Source organism: Neofelis nebulosa, chromosome 8 (genome assembly GCF_028018385.1).
Source record: "Neofelis nebulosa isolate mNeoNeb1 chromosome 8, mNeoNeb1.pri, whole genome shotgun sequence".
Taxonomy (NCBI): Eukaryota; Metazoa; Chordata; class Mammalia; order Carnivora; family Felidae; genus Neofelis; species Neofelis nebulosa.
The window spans coordinates 33,911,836-33,938,289 of record NC_080789.1 but is presented as its reverse complement, the minus strand read 5'-3'; the positions used below and the strand labels follow the sequence as shown (position 1 = coordinate 33,938,289).

The 26,454-nt window shown below is 35.2% G+C and overlaps 1 protein-coding gene across 1 annotated transcript in view; it reads right to left on the bottom strand.

Annotated features, from left to right (window-relative positions):
- Nucleotides 1–437: 437 nt before the first annotated feature.
- Nucleotides 438–26,454, bottom strand: part of RASSF9 (Ras association domain family member 9) — a 32,463-nt gene continuing 6,446 nt past the window's right edge. The window contains exon 2 of the mRNA XM_058741875.1: nucleotides 438–5,200. Within this exon, the coding sequence (XP_058597858.1) occupies nucleotides 3,940–5,200 (1,261 nt within the window). The 3' untranslated portion in view covers nucleotides 438–3,939. The remainder of the gene's footprint in view (nucleotides 5,201–26,454) is intronic.

Genomic DNA, 26,454 nt, shown 5'->3' with positions numbered 1-26,454 from the left:
TTGAACCCATGAACCATAAGATCATGACCTGAGAGGTAGTCATACACCAATGGAACCACCAGGCGCCCAAGAGAGGGAGAATCTTAAGCAGGCTCCATGCTTGGCATAGAACCTGATGCGAAGTAAATAATAGCAGGGAAGATTTACAATCAAATATTATTACATTAAAGTGGATTTCATTCTAGAAAGCAAGATATCAGGCCATAAAACCAGCCATCCAATATATAAATGAGGACACTTTTCATGACAAATTGAAACAGAGATGTATGAAACCTAATAAAAAGTTTTATTAGGTCTCATTTGCTAGGTATTCTTAAGAAATAATACCTGATCTTAACTTGTGTAAGTTAGGTCAGTAATTATAACTCCAAATAATAGAAAATTTATTTTTAATATGTCATATAACATACTCAGAAAAAACAAACAATATCACATGAAAGGGTATAACTATTTCTTTTATTATTCTGGATTAGTTACATTTGAAGAAATTATATATACTTTATATTTGTCACATCAGATTTTTAAACCAATCAGGTAGTATAAAAAGAAATAGCCTAATATTTTAAAAAATCTATATCTGGATTAAAAGGTATTCCTTTTGTCACTAGAAAAATACATTCTAAACAAAATGATAATTCTACTTTGAAAAACTATAAAATGCAGCCACAGAAATATATTTTGTCATGCACAGTAGATATTTAAATAATATAAAAATAAAATTTTAATGCATTAGAATAGCTTCTACACACTGAATGGCCATTTATTTTTTATTTTTTGAATTAGAAAGAGAAAATAAAATAGATATTTCATCTAGGATATTTCAGGGTTTTTTGGTCTACTACTATATTCAGTTCTACAGAATATATTTTTGCCCTACATGCATACAGTGCAGAGGAAAATACCATAATTTAACAATTTAAGGTCTTTTAAAAAGACAATAATTGCATTCCCTTAAATCAGTAACTGTGAATTAAAAATAAAGTTAAAAAAAACCTGCCAATTTATTTTTTTTCATAATAACACAAAGACTTAGTGTCTCCCCTAAAGAATCTATAAGTCGGATTACTATTAATGCTTTAAGTCTGCTAAAATGCATATTTATATATAAAATGCATGACCATTATTTACCATGTTTTAGAAACAATTTTTAAAATGGTTGCAGCCTTCAAAATTTAGCATTTCAATGCAAAAATTCAGTATGGGCAAGGAGGTAAAGAGGTTGATTGCAGGGAGTATGGTTAACAAGATAGAAGATAAGGTGATAAAACGATAAAAAATACATTGGTAGGGGGAAGTCCATAAATAAATATAAGCTAAGCCGTAATATATGTGCTCCTCTATGAAAAGTACATCTAAAATAGTTTTGGGCTCAGAAATCTCACAACTGATTGAACAGAATAAATGTTTCATAGAAGAAATAACATGTTGAAAAGACAAAATGGGTACGTCTCAATGTATGACAGATGGAGGGGAAAAGAGGCATTCCGAGGGGAAGGATGAACAAGGTACAGTCTATGAAAATCAAAGTTGTTCCATGAAGGAAGAATAGTCAGCTTTGGTTTGCTACTTCTTAGCTGCATACACCAATTTCATAGTTAACCTGTCAGGTTACTCAATAATTTATAAACACTTTGTTTTAAAGATTCTCTACATGATTAAAACATTAACGTTTCTATCAAGTTCTGTACTTATAATTCAGATTCTCAATTTAACAAAGAATCGTTCCGTCTCCAGAGATGAGGGCATTATAGTTTAGTATATTTATTTGTATTATTCTAAATTAGCGGTGCACCATGGTGAATCAGAAGCACAGACACATTTGTATAACAAAAGAACAACTAGAAATTCTAAAGTGAATTTAAGTCAATGCTTCTGCTTTCTGACAAGAGTTTTTAACATAAATTATTGTAGAAATATAGAAGTGTAATTCTTAGAATGTATCACTGTGCTTAACTATATATAAAAGCAGAATTCAAAGACTCTAAAATCTAGTCTAATACTATTTCTTATCAGAACTTCTTTTGAATTCAGACAATTAATTATATAGCAGATAAGTAATGTTCTTTTTATTATTTTCTCACTGAACAGTAATCCAAAGAAGTGGCTTTCACTTTTGGAGAACAACATTGCAATTGGTTTATCATTGATGATGATCTTCTGAATTTAATCCCCAGTAGTGAACAATGAATATGTCAGTAATTTGCCTCATTGCTGAATGATTTAATGGGATTTTTGGAAATTTCTCTTTCTCAGATGACTATTCAATGACCTGCTTTTTTTTCCCCTATTAAACCCATATTAGCCTTATTACTTACTCTATTATCACTATATTTTCCCTGGAATGGAAATTCGTACTTTCTTTACCAGCCAACTTCAACTAAGGCCTTTAGCATTATCTTGGTACAAGAAATGATAACACATATGTTCCCCAAAAGTGAAATACTAAAATATTATATGTATCTTCCCAAAGATTGGTGAAAAGCCTGGAGGATGGAGTAATAAAAAAGTAGGCTAAGAAACAGTTAAACATGCACTACAGTAAGCTTGGGAATAAAAGGGAAGAAATAAGAAATACTGGATCTTCACCAATATCCATATATTCAAACTAAGTAAGATAATGTTCTTACTTACATGTGCACTGACATATAGGAAAAGTGTCAGGTAAAGAAAAAATAAACTGCAATAGTATTTATTTAACAGTACAATAAAACAGTAAACTAATTGTTTCAATATGATTACATCATGTGTTTACTAGCAAGAAGCAAAGAAGGGAGAGAGAGAAAAAAAAAAAATCTTCCCACCTAAAAACCAGGTGAAACCAAACCTAGTCTCGTACTATAATGAGTGTCACTGAAGGAAGGATCTAAACAAGCCATTCAATTTGTTGGACATTTACCAGCAAACTTGGGGGAGGAGTGGGGTTAGAACTAGTACTTTTTTTGTTTGTTTGCACCTTAGATGAAGTTCTACAAACATAATCTGAATTCTAGTGTACTAGAATAAAAGATTTTTGTCCATGTGAGCTCCTCTCTGTAGGTTCAGAGACAAAATGCTAATACTTATGGCATATAGACCTCTATTTTACCCACACAAAGGACCCCAAGTTGCCTCTCTTCGACTTTTGCAGACAGGGCATAAAGAAACAGTACTGTGACCCTATGATTTTCTCGGTAACCCACATCATACCTCACTCACAAAACAAACCTGCACAGGTTATTTGTTTGATCAGATTTGCTTTGTCAGAGAAAGGCCATGCATATTTCAATTTTATTAATGTTAGGCTTTAGAAAAACTGCTATTGTAATGCAGCACTTGGCCCTCTCTCATCCAATCCATCCATCCACTGCCAGAATTTGCACATATCCCAAAGGCAGCCCTTCCCACCTCCTGTCGTCTAGGTCTAAACAAGTAGAGAGGTTCAGAAAGTGAACAGAGATGATGTACATTCTAAGCATCAATGAGAAAAACCAAGACTTGAATCAATACACTTACTATACAATAGCTTTCATGTACTTTACAGATTTAAAAATTCCGATGATAGCGCTTTGAAAAAATATAGTACAGCACATTTTAATTTTACTTGTTCATGTGTACAGTTTCAGTATACTGACTGCACTATTAAGAATTAGTTTTGTTTGTATAAATCATTTCCTGCAGAAGCTATAAAATATTATAATTCCTATCAAATCATTTCTGTTATACACCTGCAAGCTATTTGTGTTGCATTCCTAATAAACAGCTCATCGTCTAAACTTGTAATCATGAGGTCACTTTGGAAATCTTAAGTCAAAAATAAACTTACAAATTTCTCTAGCTTTTATTTACTTCCGAATACTTAACATGAATTACATCATTTTTCAGAACGTGATGTTTAAAATAAGGTTTCCTATTAAACAACCGTGAACAACGTTGCAGTAGCTCAGAAAGAAGCCATTCAAATTACGTTGACAGAAGCAGCACGTCTCCTACAGCTGTTTCTGAGTCCTGACTATGGTTAGAGCTGATACCAGTGTCTGAGTCTGTGTCATTTGTATACAAGTTAAGTGCTCTCGGAGTAAGGGAAGGACCGTCCCCACCGCTGTTGGGGACCTCAGATTCGTTCCCTCTGTTTTCCTTCAGTTGGCATCCATCTTTGTTGTTAAGATGAAGTGAACTGAACTCCTTGGCCAGGAATTCATATTCTTTTGCTTTCATCTGAAGCAATGAGTCAGTGTATTTAATCTCCTTCTGGATGCCACTCAAGTGAGAGTGGATTTTCAAACCGGCTTTCATGCTTTTCTCCAAATCACACTTAACATTTTCTAAATTAGAGCTTTCAAGTTCACTCGCAGCTGCCCCTTCTGCATCTTCATTTATCTCTGCGCAAACACTTTTTACCTCTTTTTCTATTTCAGCGGAAAGCTTATCAATGAGCATTCTGTAATATGCTAATTGCTCCTCCAGGTGTACAATTCCATCGCTTTCGGTCAGGTCGTCCGGAATCTGGTTTTCATTCGAATGCAAGTCCAGTTTTTGCTTGACTTCGCTGAAACTGGGCATTAAATATGCATCCTGGACATAATTTTCTCCATCATTTTCTACCCTATCGAGATGGAACTTCGCTTCACACTTCTCAATTTCCAGATCCAGCTCTTTCATTCTCTTGACTTGCTGATGAATAGTATGGTCCTGGGAAATAATCAGATGAACTAATGTCTCCATACTATCTCGATCATGGGACACAGTGTCCTGCTTAATTTTAGCCAGTTTCCGGAAAGTTTTTCTGACTATTCTCTTTTGTTTATCTGGCGGTAACGTCTTCATGTAATTTGCTGGACTGAGTTCCCACACTTTTTCTGTGTTTTGCACTAATTTGGCTTCTGCTGTTCGCCACAGTGGAACTGGAAGGAAAGCATCTGCTTTAACCAAAACAAATTGCATATTGGGCTGCTCCTCTCCCCAAGCTTTCCAAAGCTTCAGGATTCTAGTGAGTGGAGGAAGAGCCCGTTCTGAGCCTCTCCACTTTTCTATGATGCAGTAATCACTGGGCTTCCCCAGCAGAAATCGTTTCTCTCCCAATGTAGTCTCATGTTCCTCAAGCAAAGCCTGGATGACATCAGCAGAGGTGGTGCGTTTAGTTAGCCCACAGACAATCTTCTCTTCTTGGCAAACCCAAACCACAATTTCCTTCTCTTCTGAATCCATGTCTTTAGTGGGAGATCTGAAAGAAAAACAAAGTACATTATATTTCTGTCATCACCTGTGTAAACTCAGAAAGATGGTTTAACTTTAATACCCTTTCTAGATTTTATCCTTAATGAGAGATGCATTTGAGGCTGAGACTACATAAGAATCAGAAGTTTTACTGCAAGAAAAAAAATCAAGGAAAATATCGTAACTTCCTTTTATTTCTTAGTGGGCTCTGGAAAGAGCAGTTGTCGTCAAAGACAACTGAGGCCATTTTATCTATAGAAGCCAGAGGTGGTATAACTATAATTAGAACTGCTAGAGTTAAAACAATAATCAAAGTATAAATGAATAAGGGGAGATAAAATAAGATAAGTTTTGTTGGAGCCTTGGGACTAAAGACCACGGAAACATAGCATAGGAAGGAATGGTGGGATGATGCTGAGGATCACAGAGTTAAAAACAGTCCATTATTGAAGCACGTGAGTGGCTCATTCAGTTAAGCATCTGACTTTTGATATCGACTCAGGTCATGATCCCGCAGCTCATGGGTTTGAGCCCCAGGTTGGGGTCTGCTCTGACAATGCAGAGCCTACTCTCTCCCTCTCTCTCTTCCCCTCCCCTGCTCTCTCTCTCTCTCTCAAAAATAAATAAACATTTTTTAAAAAGCCCATTACTGAAAATAGTCATTTTTTCATTCAACAAATTCTTATTATATGCCAACCGTGTGCCAGACATGTCTGAAAATACTAAAGCAGTACACAAAGGTGAGAACGGGTATAAATGTGTGATCAGTATAATAACAGGTAGTGGTAAATACTAGAAAGAAAATCAAACAGGATGAAGATATAGGGAATCATTTGGAAGAAAGAGAAGTCAATTTTATCCAGAGTATTTGGGAGATACTTCTCTAAGAAGATGACACTCGAACAAGGGCATACATTTTGAGAAGGCAATCAGAGACCTAAGGGAAGAATTCTAGAGTGAACCGAAGTGCAAATGTCACAAGGTACATTCTAGGGACAGAAAGAACAGGAAGGTAGTTGGAGGCTGAGGGTAGTAGAGTCAGGGGTTGTTGCTGGAGGGAAGGAAAGGTCAAGTGATAGGTGATGGGATCTAGCAGAAAGGCATACCCATTATGAGGAATTTGGGTTTTGTTCGTTTTAGTGAGAAGCCATGGGAAAATTTTAAGTGTAGGAGGGATATGATCAAATTTATGTTTTAAGTATATCTGGATTGTTTTTGGAATGGACTGTAAAGAAAATAAGGAGCAAAAGCAGAGGCAGGAAGACTTAGTTGAAAGCCTAGTGCTGACATATGAGAAAGAGAGAAGAATTGCCTGGACTAGGGTTTTAGCTGCAGAGGTATTAGGATGTGGTCAGAGTTGGGACATACATACAAGTAAAGACTTGCTAATAATTTCTTTTGTAGCAAAGAGGGATGGGGAAAAATCAGTTTTCTGAAGAAAAAAAAAACACACAGTAAAAGAAGCAAGAAAGTTCCGTGCTTTGTAGGCTACACCTAGTAGAGAATTTCTGCGATGATATTTGCATCATGAGTGTAAATCAAATTGACCGTGTCTTTCATTATATCTATTTAAAAGAACGTTAAGAAAAGATGATATAAAGTGAGTTATCATCCAAAATGATTTATGGAGACAAGAATTTTGAATAGAATTGGCTTGTTGTGAGTTATGTTACTTTATTTATGTAGCACCCTCAAAGCATATGACTCATGAGGCATGTATGGAAGAAATTTTCCCTGACTTCTAGAATCTTTTAACATTTAGAATTTACAGTATTTATGTTTTAATACCAATAGTAACTAATCCTACATTATTATCTTTATTGACTCTCCTGAGGTCATAAGATGAAGGAACAAATCACTGACACCAAATGACAAAGAGTCCCCAGTACAATTTAAATATCCAACTGTATCCAAATTATATAAACAAATATTCAAAAAATCATACTGGGCTATGATTGTTCTCTTATAAAGTATTTCACATTTAATGACCCAGCATTGAATAATGTGATATTTGATAATATCTACAACTCATTTAATAATTTGAAGCAGTCAAAAAGTAGGTAGAATTTAGGATAACAGAATTGCTTTCATATTAAAATTAGTATAAAAACAGCACACAAATGCATTCTAAGCAAAAACAAATAATTACTCAAAGTAACTTGATACTAACTACTATCTGGGTCATGGGTCTACAGCACAAATTGCCTCTACATTAATCATTACCTTCATCTGTTTTGATCGTGTATATATAATACCCAAAATTAACAAACTTTGTTTTTTTTTACTTTATGAAGCTAGAAGTTCACTTACTAAAATGCATGATTTGAAAAGAAGTAAGGCACACTCCATGCACTTACTGTATGTTAAATTATAACTATTTCAATATGTATTTTTTGTAAGTAATGGTAAAAATAACAAAATTGAGTAATTGTAATTATCTACCTTGTCAGATGACGTCAATAGCTATTACATTAAAACTAAGACCGTAGGGCATCTTTATTTTATTTTTTAGTGTTCATGGTTAAACTCTAAAAAAAATCTTACTAAAAATAAGTAGCACTAATTATAACCATCAGTCAGAAAACATTTAATAAATAAAACTGTTCTAAACTCTTTGCATTTATCGAGTTATTTAATCCTTACAAATCTGTAGGTAGGTAATAATATTGTCACCATTTTACAGATAAAGAAACTGAAGCACAGGGGTTTTTAATGACTTATTTAGTCAGTTAGTGGTGCATTGAGAGTTTAAACCCAAGCAAGAAAACAAGTTCTAGAGTACAGGTCTAACCTTGATAGTATAAAAACAAGTTTATTGGTTTGATGGTTTTCTAAGATTTTTTTTTTAAGTAATCTCTACACCCAACATGGGGATCAAATTTACAACCCTACGATAAAGAGTCACATGCTCTACTGACTAAGCCAGCCAGGCACATCTAATTTGGTGATTTAGATATGTGGATTAAATTGGAAAAAAAAATCATAAAATAAACTATTTTTTAAAGAACTTTATTATATAAATTTTCCAGAATGGAATGGAACAATGAAACTCTAATTTGCCGTTAGAACACTCAGTTGATCAAGGGAGGGCTTTTCCCAATGGCCAGCTATGGAGAAAAGTGTGTAAGACTATGTTACCTTCTGCACTTTTTCCTTATTAAGCATGTCCCTACTCTGATGCAGTACTGAAGGATTTCTGACAGGTCTGGGCATCTCTGTTGGCTGACAAAACTCATATATATAAGTCCTTACTGTTGTCTTTGAATAGTCCCCATGTCCTGTTCCAGTTTTTGGATGGGAAGCATAAGTTCTGGGTCTCTAAGAAAGGATGTCACATGACCTGTAAACTCTTCAGCCCTACACTACAGCTGTGAAGAAGACTGGGAAGCAGAGGTCAGGAAATCCTTTGGTATCCTACCAAGAATAAGAATGATGATGTACATGACAATTCCCCAATACAGCCACATCCACATCTACTCCGCATCCACATCTACTCCACATCCACATCTACTCCAGTTGGGATCTTTTTTTTTCTTTTGGAAGGATAGAGTGTTTCTCTATTGTGGCTTCCCCTAGGTATCTGCGAATTTTCAGCTCATGTGGATAACGTAACCCTTATGGTCATTTTGCACAATCAAAAAAGATCACATTATTTCCACATTATTAATTCCATATTATTAATTCTGCATTATTTCCACATATGAGAAAATTAGTGCCTTTGTGATAAGCTCACATTCTGACTGGTTCCAAACCTTGCTTTTTTGTCGTTTAATATTTATTTCTTTATTTGAGAGAGAGAGCAAGCAGGGTAGGGGCAAAGAGAGAGGAAGAGAGAGAATCTCAAGCAGGCTCTGTGCTGTCAGCACAGAGCCCAATGTGGGGCTCACTCTTATGACCAAGAGCTCATGACCTGAGCTGAGATTAAAAGTCAGACACTTAACCAGTTGGGCCACCCAGATAGCTATCTCTAAATATTTAGAGCCAGTTATCTCTAAATATTTTGAGGAATTTTTACAACCATTATTCAAACTTGATAATATTAAAAATTCTGCCTCTTGATTGAACACGTTTAAAAGTAATGACCAGTGAATTTCAGTAATAAACCTTCCATACCTAGCAGAAGATTCATCATGTTTAAATTCTACTTTTTAGCAGGCTTAAAGTATTTAAAAGTACTGTATTCGTTTTATAGTAGAGCTCCAATTGAATTTCTATCCATTTATTTGGCAAATATTAGCTGACACCTCCTCTGTGGTCAACACAATCATGGAAATGCAGATGACAAAAAGACATGTATAATTTCAAAGGCAGTATTCCTGGCTTATTGCGGGAAACAATGCTAGGGTTGGGAAGGGAATACTTGCCAGTTGTAGTTTTAAGATTATTATTTCATCAGTGGTTTCTAAATGCTAGCCTGATGGCACCCAGCATCGGGCCAATGTAATTTGCCAAAATATTTATAAAATAGATATTAATCAAAATTACACCAATTTAGGAGTCTTAAATAATCACTACCTTGTAGAAATAATTGTTTTCATTTGATCACATACTCAACAGACATAATCATGTGATATAAAGAATTTAATACTAGGACTAGAACTCTTAAAATATTCCCTTCCCAACTTTTGTGATTTCACCATCTAGTATAAGTAATGACAACTGCAAATACATATGCAACAAAAGGTTAAAAATACAAACTTAGACTAGAAAAACTGGTTTGTTAGCAATATAATGTCACAAACAGTTCTCACCTAGTGATTCAAATCTAGTAGTTGAGACATAATCTCCAATTTTAATGCAAAAGAAATACACAAGTAGCATGCCTAAGAGTTGTTTATTTGGTTTTACTTTGTTTCGTTTTTAAAAAAAAATTTTTTTTTTAACATTTATTTATTACTGAGAGACAGAGACAGAGCATGAGCATGGGAGGGGCAGAGAGAGGCAGAGACACAGAATCCAAAGCAGGCTCCAGGCTCTGAGCTGTCAACACAGAGCCCGACGCAGGGCTCGAACCCACAAACCACGAGATCATGACCTGAGCTGAAGTCGGACACTCAACTGACTGAGCCACCCAGGTGCCCCTGTATTGCTTTTGTACGTGTTTATTGGGGAAATAAGAGATAAAAATTTTACTGGACCTGAAACTTTACAGAGAACATACTATAACCACACAAAAAGTGAAAGGTAATAGAGCTTTAATTTATAAATGCCTTATCTCAATAATTCATTTCTATTTTATATTTTTATCGCAGTGCTTTAGTTTCACTTATAAACACATTGTCAATCTGATTAACAATTTTTTTTCCTTTTCTTCTCAGCTCTCTATACTTTGCCCTTGCTCACTCAAAATTACTTAAGAGCACAAATTATTTTTTTTCCTGTATATTGGAAATGTGTTTGTTAATATTTGGCATTTTTAAACCAACAAAGTTACTTTTAATTTAGGCATTTCTTGACTTGCAGCACCCTTGATTTTTAAGAACTCATGTGTACTGTAGACAGTAACATCATCCCATCATCCTACAGATGAGGGAACTGAGACAAAGAGAAGTTAAGTTACTTGCCAAAACTCACAAAACTAGAAGGTAGAAGTGTTCTTTCCAACTCTGGCTTTTGATATTAACTTACGACTAATCCCTGAAAATAAATTATAATAGCCATTATGAATACCTACTCACAAATATTTTCCTATTTATGAACTGCTTACATTCTTAAAATTATTTTTAAATTAATTGCTTAAAGCTCAATGCATTTTTCATATAAAATTAATTTTCCACCTAGTATAATCAAACTCCTGGCTTTATTATAAATATACATTTATAAATATAAATTTGCCTTCAAATCTGTAATTATTTCATTGACTTTCTAGGATAAAAGCAAGTATTGAGAGTCTTATGTATCTAAGTGTATAATATGAAAGGAGTAGTGACAAAGGGATTAATGGCAGATGGTAAGGTTAACATGGATGGAGGCTGCAGGAATGATTCTCTCTAGATAGTCTAGGAGGGAGTAACCAACAGGTGGACATCCAGATAAGAGGTTATGTAAAAATACCATAACTGCAAGTGTATATTATTCATGTAGTTCAAATGGTTATAAACTGGGGTTTGCTTGGGTTATAGGATTTAAAATTTATAACTTTTAGATTACATTGTAAAGTAAAAACATTTACTCAAAAACTGTACATGTATAAGAATAAAATAACTACTATGCTCACATTTAATTGACACCAATCTAAATTCTCCGTTATTTTGATAAATGTTCACTCATACAAACTGTAAGAAGATATGAAATTCTATAAGCCAGAATTTAGTCAGATCATGGCTTCAAAGTACAGTACTCAGTGGGGCATCTGGCTGGCCCAGTCAGAAGAGCATGTGACTCTTGACTCTTGATCTTGGGGTCATGAGTTCGAACCCCATGTTGGATGTAGAGATTACTAAAAAATATATAAATAAACTTCAAAGTATGGTACTAAACATTCCTCATATCTTATTTTCAATGAAATTTCCTGAATAAATAATATAACCAGGAAGATGTAAATCAGTTATCATATTGTCACATGTATCAAGGTTATTTACGTTATGGTATCCACTTTAAGGAAGCAAAACCAATGAATAAAAAAAAAATTAAATGCCTTACATAAAGTAGTGAACCTCAAATTTTGCTTCTAATTAAAAACAGAAAGATCAATAAAAATTAAGGAATTGTACAATGAAATATATTTGAAAAATTGAATAAGATTATATTGTGTTTTGACTTGAACTCGTTGGTATATTTCAAGAATGATTAATGAGAAATAGAGGAAAATGCTATTAATATCTAAATATCTAAGTGTCTGTGACTCCCATCAATACAGAACTGTTTCATGCAATCATCTTTTACTATGTTTTACTCACTGGAAACTGAATTAAAACTAAACTGAAATATCCAACAGATTTTACTACATATTCTAAATATATATTACACTATGTCTATAACTATGTAGTATATGTGACATTTCTTACTCGCATATGGTTTTTAATTATGTATTTTAATACTTTATTAAATATGATAATATTGCATATACCCCAAGATTCTCATGAAAATATTCTGTTTTCTCACTTATCACACCTCTGGTTAATTTATTTTAAACTAGGTAAAAAATTAGTTATTTATACAGAAGAAAATAACATTTACAGCATTTTATCACATGCTTCAAATTTTTTCCCTTTGAAACATTAATAACATTTATTTGTGAAGATGTGCAAAAAAGTGTAGTGGGAACAAATGGACCTGAAATTTTCAATTTATGATTTCATCTTAGCTATCACTAAGTCATTGTTAATTCCGAGAAATCATTTTTTTCTAATCCTCCGTACCCTTCACTGTAATACTGTAATATCTGACTCACATTTTTCACAAGGTTGCTACAAATATCACATAAGAGAATGAGTAAAAGAGCTTAGAGAATTGTGAAAAATGTACTGGGTAAATACAGGTTATTAAACTAATAACAAAATTACTGTTATTATTTAATGCAGAGAGGGGCGTAGTGTTTTTAGTATGCTTATTCAACAATCTTACTGACCTTGCTATAGTAGTTAACAATATTATTTTACAAATACTTTCCAACCTGTCTAACAATATTTTTCCACCTGGTTCCACTTGTCAATTTTTTTTTTGCATGTGTACTTCCAATATAACTAACTGTTTGGCTAATAAGAAACATTTAAAAACATCATTAATATAATATATAGCTCACAGATGATCCAAGAATGCTTTTAATCTTTCTCTCATTTTATAACTCTCTGATTTTGATTAAAATTGTGCTAATGAGTTGCACTACACTAAAATATATATATTATTCTGCAAGAATTTCATTATTCAGTATGTGCCTTTTTTGGGATATCACCAAAAAATTAAGATTTCTATGCTAAGTAAAATTCTTCAACAGCATGTATTAACTTCACTTACAGGTACTTTTCCATATTCACGCAGAAATAATAATTAAAATTAAATACTGGAATTCTGAATTCACTCTACTGTCAAACCGGAAATTAAAAATATTTCTCCATTGATAATTAATATTAACATCACAAAAATAATCATACAGAATTAAGATGAGTTGGCTTGTAATTACAAATGCAATATTCACACACTCAAGTATTCTTCAATATACTTCTATTGAGTAATTATGCACAAAGCATCAGAAAATAAATTGTCTAAATCAGGAAGTTTTAAGATAAAGAATTTACTAAGATATTACAATGCCAACTTGAAGATCTCAGAAAATATATATTTACTGAGAAAAAATTCAGTATGAAAGGAGAGAAAAAATGAAGATAAATGGATAAACTTTGGCCATTTTTTTAAGTTTATTTATTTTGAGAAAGAGAGAGAGAGAGAGAGAGAGAGAGAGAGACACGGGGAGGAGCAGAGAAACATGAAGAGAAATAGTCCCAAGGAGACACTGTGCTGTCAGCACAAAGCCCGATGCAGGGCTCGAGCTAACCAACTGTGAGATCATGACCTGAACTGAAACCTAGAGTCAGACACTTAACAAACTTAGCCACCCAGGTGCCCCAAACTTTGGCCATCTTTATTCAGCTATCCAGAGGAAAAGGGCACTGAGGTTGAGGCACAGGAGAATAAATCAAAGAGTAACATTTATTCCTAGTACATAGTAGACATTAAACTTTAATTGAAATTTGACATCTAAAACTAATTAGGACTTGGGGCACCTGGGTGGCTCAGTTAGTGAACCTGTGCACTCTCTCTCTCTCAAAAATAAACATTTTTTAAAAATCAAAATAAACAAATAAATAAATAGATACATAGATAGATATCTGGTCATTTGTGCCGACTGCTGAATACAAAGCAAACATTATGAATATTCCCTTCAAATTATCTCTTAAACCTCAAAACACATTTCTAATCCTCAGAAGATAGAGGAGTTAATTTTATGATATCACTGTGCAGTTCCATGCCATATCAAGGAACACAACTGGAACTGCTCCAGTATGAATACATATGTCATTCATTTTTGTGTCCTCTATTCTGGTAAATGAAATACAAAGAGCAATACAGGAAAAAAAAAAGTTCCTGCAAGGAGATTCTGATCCAGGAGAAAGAAGATTTTAATGCCTCATAATAGATTTTTTTTATAGGTATGATGGATGAGTATGAAGTTATAAAAACCATTCTTAGGCAGTTCTTTTGCAAAACACTGTACCCAAATAAATTATAACTCTCACAGTGTATGAAGTCCCGTCCATTTAACTCTTCAACATGTAGCTCATTGTATGTGGCACTCATATTAAAAACACATCAGTAAATAACACAGAGATAGAATAACCCAACAATGAAAGTTTCAGAAATGATGAATAGAAAAGAGAGCTACAAAACAATAATAAGAAAAGAAATTTTTTTTTTTTTTTTTTTTTTTTTATTTTTGGGACAGAGAGAGACAGAGCATGAACGGGGGAGGGGCAGAGAGAGAGGGAGACACAGAATCGGAAGCAGGCTCCAGGCTCCGAGCCATCAGCCCAGAGCCTGACGCGGGGCTCGAACTCACGGAACGTGAGATCGTGACCTGGCTGAAGTCGGACGCTTAACCGACTGCGCCACCCAGGCGCCCCAAGAAAAGAAATTTGATTTCAGTATATTTATCTCAGGCTCAAGTCTGATAATACCTTGTAGGAATTTACATTTCTTTGAATTAAAGCATATAATTCATTAAAGAATAAAAATGGATGATGATAAAAAGCAAGTTTACCAAATTAAGTTCCATACCAAAGGTTATAAACTAATATTTGTGTTTACAAGCTTAACTCCATACCAATGATAAAATTAAAATGCTGAGGATGCCATAAATAATCAATTTGGTTGCTGAATGTTTAAATTATAAGTCACAGGCTATTTTCAAAATAAAATATCATACTTTGAAATTTAATAGCATCTTTTCCCGATAATCAAAGTTATCACAGTACAACTATAACTAGTTTAGCTAATAAGTTACTTAGTTTTATCATTATTATGTTACAGAAAATTTTTATTTTGTATATGATTGGGCAGCTTTGTAATAAGACTAAAGGAATGACCCAAACACAAACAGAAATCTAGAAACAAAATTGGGTAAAGATAAAGGCTTAAATGTATTTTTAAAAAGGGATGCTTGGGTGACTTTTGGCTCAGGTGATGGCTCCATGCTGGGTGTGGAACCTGCTTAAGATTTCCTCCCCCTCTCCCCCTCTCCCTCTCCCCCTCCCCCTCCTCCTCTCCCCCTCTCCCTCTCCCCCTCCTCCTTCCTCTTCATCTCCCCCTCCCTCTCCCTCTCCTTCTCCTTCTCCCTCTCTCCCTCTTCCTGTCCCCTGCATCCCTTCTTGCACAGGCTCCTGAGTATAAAATCTCTCTCAAAAGAAAAAAAGGTATTAAAAATAAAAAAGTTCTATATAAATTAACTGAATCCATACCAAGTTAGCTATCCTCCAAATAAGCTGTCCATTCTGAATTATGGTGTATGAGTTTTTATAACTTGCTTCAACGTTCATGTGTCAATGAAACAGTAGTTTTAGCTAATGTGAATAAATGGGGAGGATAAAATGCAAGATAAGACGATCCTTATGTTCAGGAATTTGTCATATAGCTCAGAAGCAGCAAAGATATGCTTACAAAGAGAGATTTTGAAAATTCAAGATCATCTTAAACAATATTGAAAATCATGAGATACACTCTGAACAAATATGCTATGGAATTCCAAAACCTAAAAAAAAAATAACAAAACTTAAATCCTATTTAATAAATAATAATAAAAACAGTAATTGACCTCAATGTTTTCAATATATTCTCCACTTCTATAACTCTTTGTAGAAAGTCTGAGTAAATAAAAGAGGTTCAAGAGATTTAATTTGAGCAATATGTTGATTTAGATCTTGTCCATAGGGGTGCTTGGCTGGCTCAGTTGGTGGAGCTTGCAGCTCTTGATCTTGGGGTCATGAGTTCAAGCCCTATTTTAGGGGTAGAGTTTACTTAAAAATAAATAAATAAAAATATTTCAGATTTATCTGTAAAGTAGACCTCACACTTTTTTTTTTTTTTAAGTATGTACCCAGTGTGGAGCCCAACAGGGGACTTGAAATCACAACACTGAGATCAAGAACCGAGCTGTGATCAAGAGTCAGATGTTCAACCCACTGAGCTACCTAGGTGCACCAAGAAGATCCTTTCAAATAGTAATTTCACATGATTATGTGTGGACTTGGTAATTGAAGGACAGGTACTTAAAAAAATAGTAGAGTGACTGGGGAGAGGTGGGTGTGTGTGAGAGGATACATTGGATAATAGCTCACTTTGTTGAATGCTTAGTACATGTCAGGCATTTTTGTAAGGGCTTTATATATATTAACTCAGTTAATTTTAATAACAACCCTACCATATGGGTGGTATTGTTAAATCTATTTTACAGATTAGGAAACTGAGGCACAGGAGGTTAAGGATACACGCACACACACGCACACACACACACACAGAAAAAAATCACTAGGTTTATGTTCTAATGCTAATTTAGTTTTCTAGGAAGTAAGCCAAGCATGCGGAGTAAGAAAAGCCCTCTACATAAAATAATTGCAGGGTAGCTATAATACATAATTCCCATAAACAGACAAAAGGGAAAGGAATGTGTAAAGAATGTGTTTTGGAGACAATGGGGGTTAAGTAAACCAGGTTCATGGTTCGGATTCCGGAAATTGATTTAATCAAACTATAAATATTTAACATGTAGTATTTACCAGAAGAAATGTTGAGCAAATATCTAATCTCATTGGAAATTCTTATGCTTATTTCCCAGTGTTACCTGTGCCTGGCAAATAACTTAAGTTTCCTTGCTGATTTGTACTTTTCAGAGAAATATTTTATAACAAGAAAGCATATTCATTAAAGGAACATTGCTTAGCCTGAATATTTAGTTTAATGATAGTTGTGGTTCTGTCAGCTTTTAACATGAGTTTTCCTGTGGGCAGCTAAGTCCGTAATTGGTTTTGCCTACTTGGTGGAAGATATTTCCTGATGATCGTGACTCTTTTAGCTCGTATCTGCCGGCAGCCACTTACTCTTCCCTCTCTAAACGTATTCTGAAATGTGTTGGCATGGCACTAGAGACATGTAAGAATTTGAATTACCCAATAGGATAGCTGAAAACACAAGATGAGACCCTTTATCCCTGATTTCCACTTTCTGAACAAAGTCTATAATAAAAGGTAATAGCACACAGCTTCCAAATAGAAGCTTCATCTGAAATAATCAGCCCTTCACATTAGTTGCAAATAAATTACCTAAAGGGCAATAACAACTTTACAACGTGTAGAAATATGAACATACCGGGGCCGGTGATGCCATTTTGTTTTTAAAAAGGAGATACTTGAAAATATCGCTGATAAGAGAATTGTTCATCCATGTCAAAAGCATCCTGAATCCGTTTACCTTCCCCAAACCTTAAATTTTAAATATGCTCCGAATTTCGCTGCCTCCACCTCCTCTAGAACTTTGCTTCAGAATTTATCCCTTCTTATTTATTTTTTTTATTTTCTACCTTTTCCTCTGGCCCTTCCGACTATCCTGTCATGTTGTAACCACCCTCATTTTGGCCACATATTCCCACCACCTATCTTTTGTTCACAAACTCAAATAGGAATCCACAGTCACTTTCTCTAGCTCTTCACTTTTCAGTAATAGCAACCCACCATAAAGTGACTTCCGCCCCACCCACCCCCAACAGACACATTTCTTCTTAGGCTTATCGGAGATCTCCTAACTGTCAAACCCAGCAGCCATTTCCGGAACTGATCTGACTTGACCTCTTTGTAACATTATGCACCGTGACCTTTCCTTCCCCTTCTTGCAGCAATCCATCTATTGACTTCTGGATTCTACTCTCCAAGCTTCTTGCTTTTCCTTTCTAGCTTCTTCTTCTCAGATCCTGCATGGACTTTGCTTCCTCTTCATATTCAATAAATGTAGGTATCATGCAGGGGTGGCCACAGAGTCTTTGCAGCTCCTGCCATCAAGAGATGGAATCTATTTCTTCCTCCCCGAATGGACCTTGGGACTTGCTGTGGCCAAGTAGCATGTAGTAAAAACCATGCAGGCAAGTGCTGGATTCCTGGCCTCAGGAAGTCTTGGCGCTTCTGCTTTCTTCCTCCTGGAATACCAACTGCTGCTTGTTGAAAAAGCTTGAGATGAAAGACCATATGGAGAGAGAGAGCCAGTTGTCTCATCTGAACTTAGCCCTGGGCCAACCTGCTGCTCATTGAGAAAGCCCAGGTGAAACCCGCAGAAGAACCACCCCCAGTTCACCCACAGAATCAAGACATATAAATAAATAAATAAATAAATAAATAAATATTTTAAAATAACAAAAATAAAAATAAAAAATAATCCAGACAGTGGAAAAAAGGAGAGACGGAAACAAACCGCAAGAGACTCTTGATGATACAGAACAAACTCTGGGTTGACAGAGGGAGGTGGCAGGGGAGGATGGGCTAGATGGGTGATGGGTATTAGAAAGGCACTAGTGACGAGCACTGGATACTGCATGTTAGTGATGAATCACTGAGTTCTACTCCTGAAACCAATATTGCATGATATGTTAACCAAAATTTAAATTAAAAAATATCTCCAAAGAAAAAAAGAATCAAGACAAATAACAAGTTGTTTTCAGCCACTGATTTTTAGGATGTTTTATTATGCAATAGGTAATAGCTGATACAAATAAAATCCCCCAAGTTCCTGTGACTCATTTTTTGTCTCACTGTACACGTTTTGTGGGTAGGTCTAATATTGTCCACAACCTTATCAGTCAATTGTATGCTAATAATCCCAAATCTAAATATTTTGCCCTTGAGCTGTGGATCCATATCCTCAACCTCCATTTTTCATGCTTACTTCATATTTATAGTGTATAATCCATAGGAAACTCAAATTTTACTGGTCAAAATTAATTCATCATCCTCTCCACTCATATTACAAACTATTCACCTTCTGAATCCCCACCCTACTGACTGTAATCACCATCCCACCACCTTTTCTCTCAAGCTTAAAAACTTGGATCTTTCTAGATTCTTTTCTTTTTTTTAATTTTCTTTTTTTATTTTTAAAAATTTACATCCAAATTAGTTAGCATATAGTGCAACGATTTCAGGAGGAGATTCCTTAGTGCCCCTTACCCATTTAGACCACCCCCCCTCCCACAACCCTCAGTTTGTTCTCCATATTTATGAGTCTCTTCTGTTCTGTCCCCCTCCCTGTTTTTATATTATTTTTGTTTCCCTTCCCTCAGATTCTTTTCTCTATCTCATCCCCCTTTAACAACCAGTCACTAAGTCTGTCTTATTCATTCTCCCAAATGTCTCACATATGCATATTTATGTCAATCACCACTGCTATGATTCAGATAACTCTGTTTCACAACGGATTACTATAGTAAGTTATTACATATTGTCTTATTACAAACTTTTGCCCACTTCACATTTGTGCTTCACAATATTGCCAGGCTGCCTTTTTTAAACTGTAAGTCTACCAGTATACCTTCCTTCATTAAAATCTTTAAATGGTTTCTAAGTCCTTTTTCAATTTCTCTCTCTTCCTCTCCTTCTCCCCGTCTCTCCTGTCTCTGCCCTTCCCCCTCTCTCTCCTGCTCTCTCTCTCTCCTGCCTACTCCTAGGATTCCTTACGTGATCAGATTCCCCCATATCATAGGCAAGCACTCTTTGATATGCATATTAATATGCATATAACTAGCTATCCCTAACTTCTCCCTGATCTCTCATAGTTCCAAGGGATGCCATATGTATCACCCTATGGATTTCTAGACTGGACTACATCTACCATGGTTTTGTTTTCATTCTGAGATTTTCTATAACCTGTTTCCTTGCCTGAAGCTAACTCTTACTCTTCTTAAATGTCACTTTCACTAGGAAAATTCCCTTACCTTCTCTGAATAACCCCATTCCTGCCACCCCAGATGGAAATGGGTGCTCTTTCTTGATGCGTTCAGTAATAGCATTTTCTACCTTTCTTTTTTCTAGTTTGCCAGGTAGGTCCTGGACTGAATCATTCACCTTTGAAGCCTAAGTGCCTAACACAGTAGATGTTAAATGTTCTTTGTTTTGTTTTGTTTTGGTTTTATTTATTTATTTATTTATTTTTTATTATTATTTTGCAGCAGGGAGGTAGAAGTGTGTTTGGGGGAAGTAAACAAAAAGAAATTTTCAGTCAACTAGGGCCTGGTAGTTACAGTTGTCCCACCACCTGTTTTTGTAAATAAAGTTTTGTTGGTATATAGTCATGCCCATTTAATTATATATTGTCCGTGGTTGTTTTCATACTATACTGACAGAGTTGAGTAGTTGGGATGGTGACATTATGGCCCCCAAAACCTAAAACATTGGTTATGTGGCCTTTACACAAAATGTTTGCCAACTCCTGAGCTAGATGATTTACCTGCACCCAAAATCTAGATTTTATTTATCTAAATACTAAGACATTATTTAAACTCCCATATCTACATAATTCTACATATGACTCTCTAGGGGATATAAAGGTCAAAATAACCAAATCTTTAAACAGAAGAAATCTGTAATCCCTTAGAAGTGATGGCCATGCTTGGAAGTAATTTCAACTAAGGTGGTAATTAAAGGATCACTAAAAGGATGGGCACTAAATGCTTCCTGGAGATTGAGTAGGTTTGACATAGGATTAGTCAGCTTTAAGGCCCTGACTGGGAAACCAATGTTTTGCCTTTTGAGCCCTGTTCCAGGTGCAGTATGCTCCATATTAATCAGTCGCATATAGATGTCAAGAGGCAGCAGAGTAGGCTGGATGAAAGGCTGCTTTCACAGTCCCAACTCAGGTGTGTTGTGTCCAAACACCAGGTGTTTGGAGGTGGAACATTTGCAAACACACAAATTACACCTTGAATTTTTTGCTCTTCATCCTGATGTTCTTCCCTTCCTAAAATTACGTTTGCCATTTTTTTCTGTTCTTTATGATCATACCACTATGTTCCCAGTTACCCAAGCCCAAATTTATAGTTATCATTGATTCTTTGTTTTTCACCCTGATATTGTCTACTGCCCTATCCACTCAGTGTTGAATTCGGAAAAATTCTGCCTCCAGGGGTGCCTGGGTGGCTCATTCGGTTAAGATTCCAGCTCTTGGTCTCAGCTCAGGTCCTGATCTAGTGGTTTGTGGGATTGAGCCCCACGTCGGGCTCTGCATTGACAACGTGGAGCCTGCTTGGGATTCTCTCTCTCCCCCTCACTCTCTGCCCCTCCCCTGCTCACTCTCTGTCTCTCAAAATAAATAAACTAATAAAAATAGTTAAAAAATTCTGCCTCCGTAGTGACTCTTTTAACAATAATCACTATCTGACATGTCTTGTTCATTTATTGTTTGTTTATTGCCTGCCTGTCCACCACTACACCATCAGTTCAAGAGCTGAGATCTTGATTATCTTTCTCACTATTTCATCCCTAACATCTAAAATAACATGTGGCACATATTATAAGGTAAATAAATATTTATCATTGAATATACTTTAAAACGCCTGCCTTGTACTTTAATAATTTATGTATGTCTGTGTACCTGCTAACCAGCAAATTCCTTAAAAGCATGATCCATATCTGATTCTTCTTTGTTCTTTCATCATGCCCCCCAAAACGTGTGGTTAATTTAATATTTATGAATTTTTAAAAATCATCAAATAACCATCATCTTGAGTCATCACAAAGCAAATATATGTAAGTAGTTGCCAAATCTGACAAAGCAGGATAGTTGATGAATGTTTTGTTTTTAGAAGCTAAGGCAGATAAGTAAGTAGTCTGGTAGTATGCTCAGACTTTGTAAGGTATCATATAACACACACTGTCATTTCACTTAATCCTGGAAACTATAATCACGTTAAGTCTCCTAACTAAACGTAGAACCAGTAAAGATGATCAACATTTTGGGGCGCCTGGGTGGCTCAGTCAGTTAAGCGGCCGACTTTGGCTCAGGTCATGATCTCTCGGTCCGTGAGTTCGAGCCCCGCGTCGGGCTCTGTGCTGACAGCTCAGAGCCTGGAGCCTGTTTCAGATTCTGTGTCTCTCTCTGTCTGACTCTCCCCTGTTCATGCTCTGTCTCTCCCTGTCTCAAAAATAAATAAAACGTTAAAAGAAATTTAAAAAAAAAAAGATGATCAACATTTTTTTTTAAAAGTAACTTAGTCTAAATCTCATGCCTATTATTAATAGCTCTGGGAAGAAATTCTTTGACTTTCACTACTAGAATAGCCCAGGCAGTCAAGAAACCAAGGCTAATACATTGTGGCCCACTGCTAAAAAGTGCCTAACTTCCCACACTATTAAAAAGGATGGAATCTCAAACATCCACTATAGCCTCATAAGTACTTTCCCTAATTGTATACAACTATTTTCTTCATATGAGATTGTGGTTATTGTATGTCTACCCATGGATTTTCAATATCATCTTTCATGGCTTCTAGGCAAATGTAAGATCCTTACATGCAGATCTGACGGTGGGTATCCTCAGGCTCTACTATGAAAGACCATGGTCTCCCCAAACTAATGCTCTGCTATTGGATCTTAAGTACCCTCAGTTAACCATAGCTGCAGGGAATTTTTGGAAAGAAAAAAATCAGAGTAAATGAAGAGTAGAGTAACTAGAAGTATTTGAGGTGGGTGTAAAAAATCCTAGTCATTCGTTGAGAACAAGCATGTACTGTGCAGTGTATCAGGAAGGCGTGGCCACAAAACTCCTGTCAACTGTATACCATAATTAGTGAGCATAAAAACTTGCTAAAGTTGGACCACTATCGCATTAACAAAAATTTAAAATATTTACAAAGCAGAATAACTCATTTTTATGAACTGATAAACTGACCAATGTAATATAATTATTAGATTGTAAATCTAATACTGCTATATAGACACATCTTTAATTTTTTTCTGTGCACTTCCTCAATTGTAAATGCTTTCTTTTTACCAACCCCACCAAGATTATGGATTCTTGCCAAACTGACCATATTTCTGTCTGCTTCTCGATCCTTATCTCTTGATTATCCTATCTTAGTCAGTCTTACCATTGTGTGATTCAGCCCCCTCCTACATCTTTTTACACATCTTACTGTGTTCCCTACTCTTGTCCAAGCCTGTCACCTAACTGTGGGAGTTTAATAAATGCTATCTAATTATGATGATGCTCCTTTTATTATTATTTTTTTTCCTCCATGCACTCCTCTTTTACTTACTTCTACTTAGAGGCAATCAAAAACATTTACTGAGCACCTAATGTACCAAGGAACAGCCTTCTTCCACTGCAAGCAAGTATACTCTCATCTTCTTAATTGCATCATAAAGATTGTGATTTTACCTACCCTGTCAAGGACAGTTTCCCATGGAAGGGTGATTTAAAAGAAAGTTCATGCTTGAGATATTTAACTACAGTACTGTTCTCTCAATTAGTTTAATCTCTTAGGAATTAGGTTGTGTCTTTGCATGTCTGGTACAATACCAAATGCAGAGTTTACCAATCCTAAAGAGCTAAAATAAAAAGATAGCTACTCTTAACATTCATATATTTGTTTTATTAAACTAAAACTTGTGCATATCAAATAGCAAACACTCAATAATTCTTAGATAGTATAATTTATAAAGTAATCCCATTTTTTTATAAGTGGAAATAAACACTTTTGAGCTTTACCATAAGGCAACATTTTGTGGTAGAGGTTATGTGGCAGTGCATCATGTTTTAGGTAAAATAAAATTATACACGCACAAAAAAAATCCTTCTTTTAATGCTGTTATTAAAAGTTATCTTTAAAAGGTAAAAGCAAGGCAAGAGAATTAAATTCTACTCTTCAGAGGACATTTTAGAATCATAGAAGTTTAGAAATTAAAGGGATTTAAAAATCTAACTCAATCTTTCATTTTATTAGACAAAGATAAGACAGAAATATTTAAATTATGTATCCTTTTTATGAAAACTTCTCAAAGACACATAAGGAAACATCCCTTAAACTATGGTATGTTACACATTGCAAAATCATTAATGGTATCACAATTTGGCTCTAAAGAAGTGTGAGGATTGAACCTAAAAGCTGTTCAAATTCAAATATTACATCAAGCTCTAAAAATAGTTTTCTTTCTTTTTTTTTTTTTTTTTTTTTTTTTAAGCAGGTTTCATGCCCAGCATGGGGCCCAAACTCAGGACCCTGAGATCAAGAGTCAGACTAAACATCTGACTGAGTCATCAACTGAGCTACCCAGGTGCCCCGGCAAAGTTAGTTTTGTACAACTTTAGTAAACTCATTTCTAATCATATTCAGTAATTTATAATATACTTATTTGTATCTAAGGAGGAAAAGACATCAGTGGTAATACAGAAGTTCTGAGTTGAGATTTCAAGGCCCAAAATATCATACCATGTGTAAATATTAAAAACTTAGAGATATAGTTCATAGCATTTCAATCCTACAGGCCTGAACAGGAGTGAATATTTACTGAGATTTCATTACTATCTTAGTACTGTGCTGTCTTTTAAATATAATCAGATTTAGTCTCACACTAGGTAGTTTAGGATTAACACTATTTTATTTATTTATTTATTTATTTATTTTTTAAATTTTCATTTTATTTTTCAATTGTTTTCAATTCAGATCGATTACTTTTTCACTTTTCAGATCTAGCTTTTCTTTTTTTTTAATATGAAATTTATTGTCAAATTGGTTTCCATACAACACCCACTGCTCATCCCAACAGGTGTCCTCTTCAGTGCCCATCACCCACCCTTTCCTCCCTCCTACTCCCCATCAACACTCAGTTTATTCTCAGCTTTTAAGAGTCTCTTATGGTTTGGCTCCCTCCCCTAAATTTTTTTTTCCTTCCCCTCCCCCATGGTCTTCTGTTAAGTTTCTCAGGATCCACGTAAGAGTGAAAACATATGGTATCTGTCTTTCTCTGTATGGCTTATTTCACTTAGCATAACACCCTCCAGTTCCATCCACGTTGGTACAAAAGGCCATATTTCATTCTTTCTCATTGCCATGTAGTATTCCATTGTGTATATAAACCACAATTTCTTTATCCATTCATCAGTTGATGGACATTTAGGCTCTTTCCATAATTTGGCTATTGTTGAAAGTGCTACTATAAACATTGGGGTACAAGTGCCCCTATGCATCAGCACTCCTGTATCCCTTGGGTAAATTCCTAGCAGTGCTATTACTGGGTCATAGGGTAGGTCTATTTTTAATTTTCTGAGGAACCTCTACACTGTTTTCCAGAGTGGCTGTACCAGTTTGCATTCCCACCAACAGTGCAAGAGGGTTCCCATTTCTCCACATCCTCTCCAGCATCTATAGTCTCCTGATTTGTTCATTTTGGCCACTCTGACTGGCATGAGGTGGTATCTCAGTGTGGTTTTCATTTGTATTTCCCTGATAAGAAGCGACGTTGAGCATCTTTTCATGTGCCTGTTGGCCATCTGGATGTCTTCTTTAGAGAAGTGTCTATTCATGTTTTCTGCCCATTTCTTCACTGGATTATTTGTTTTTCAGGTGTGGAGTTTTGTGAGTTCTTTATAGTTTTTGGATACTAGCCCTTTGTCTGATAATGTCATTTGCAAAAATCTTTTCCCATTCTGTCAGTTGCCTTTTAGTTTTGTTGATTATTTTCTTTGCAGTGCAGAAGCTTTTTATCTTCATGAGGCCCCAATAGTTCATTTTTGCTTTTAATTCCCTTGCCTTTAGAGATATGTCAAGTAAGAAAATGCTGTGGCTGAGGTCAGAGAGGTTTTTTTCCTACTTTCTCCTCTAGGGTTTTGATGGTTTCCTGTCTCATATTCAGGTCCTTTGTCCATTTTGCGTCTATTTTTATGAATGGTGTAAGAAAGTGGTCTAGTTTCATTCTTATGCACGTTGCTGTCCAGTTCTCCCAGTACTATTTATTGAAGATACTGTCTTTTTTCCATTGGATATTCTTTCCTGCTTTGTCAAAGATTAGTTGGCCATACTTTTGTGGGTCCAATTCTGGAGTCTCTATTCTATTCCATTTGTCTATGAATTAACACTGTTTTAGAGATGAGAAAACTAAGTCCTATATGGGCCATACAGAATAATGGTTAGGTGCATGGATTCGAATCCTGTTTCTGCCACTTATTATTTGTTGCACTGCTCTGTGTCTTAATTGCCTCAAATGGAAAATAGGAAAAATAATAGTACCTTCTTCA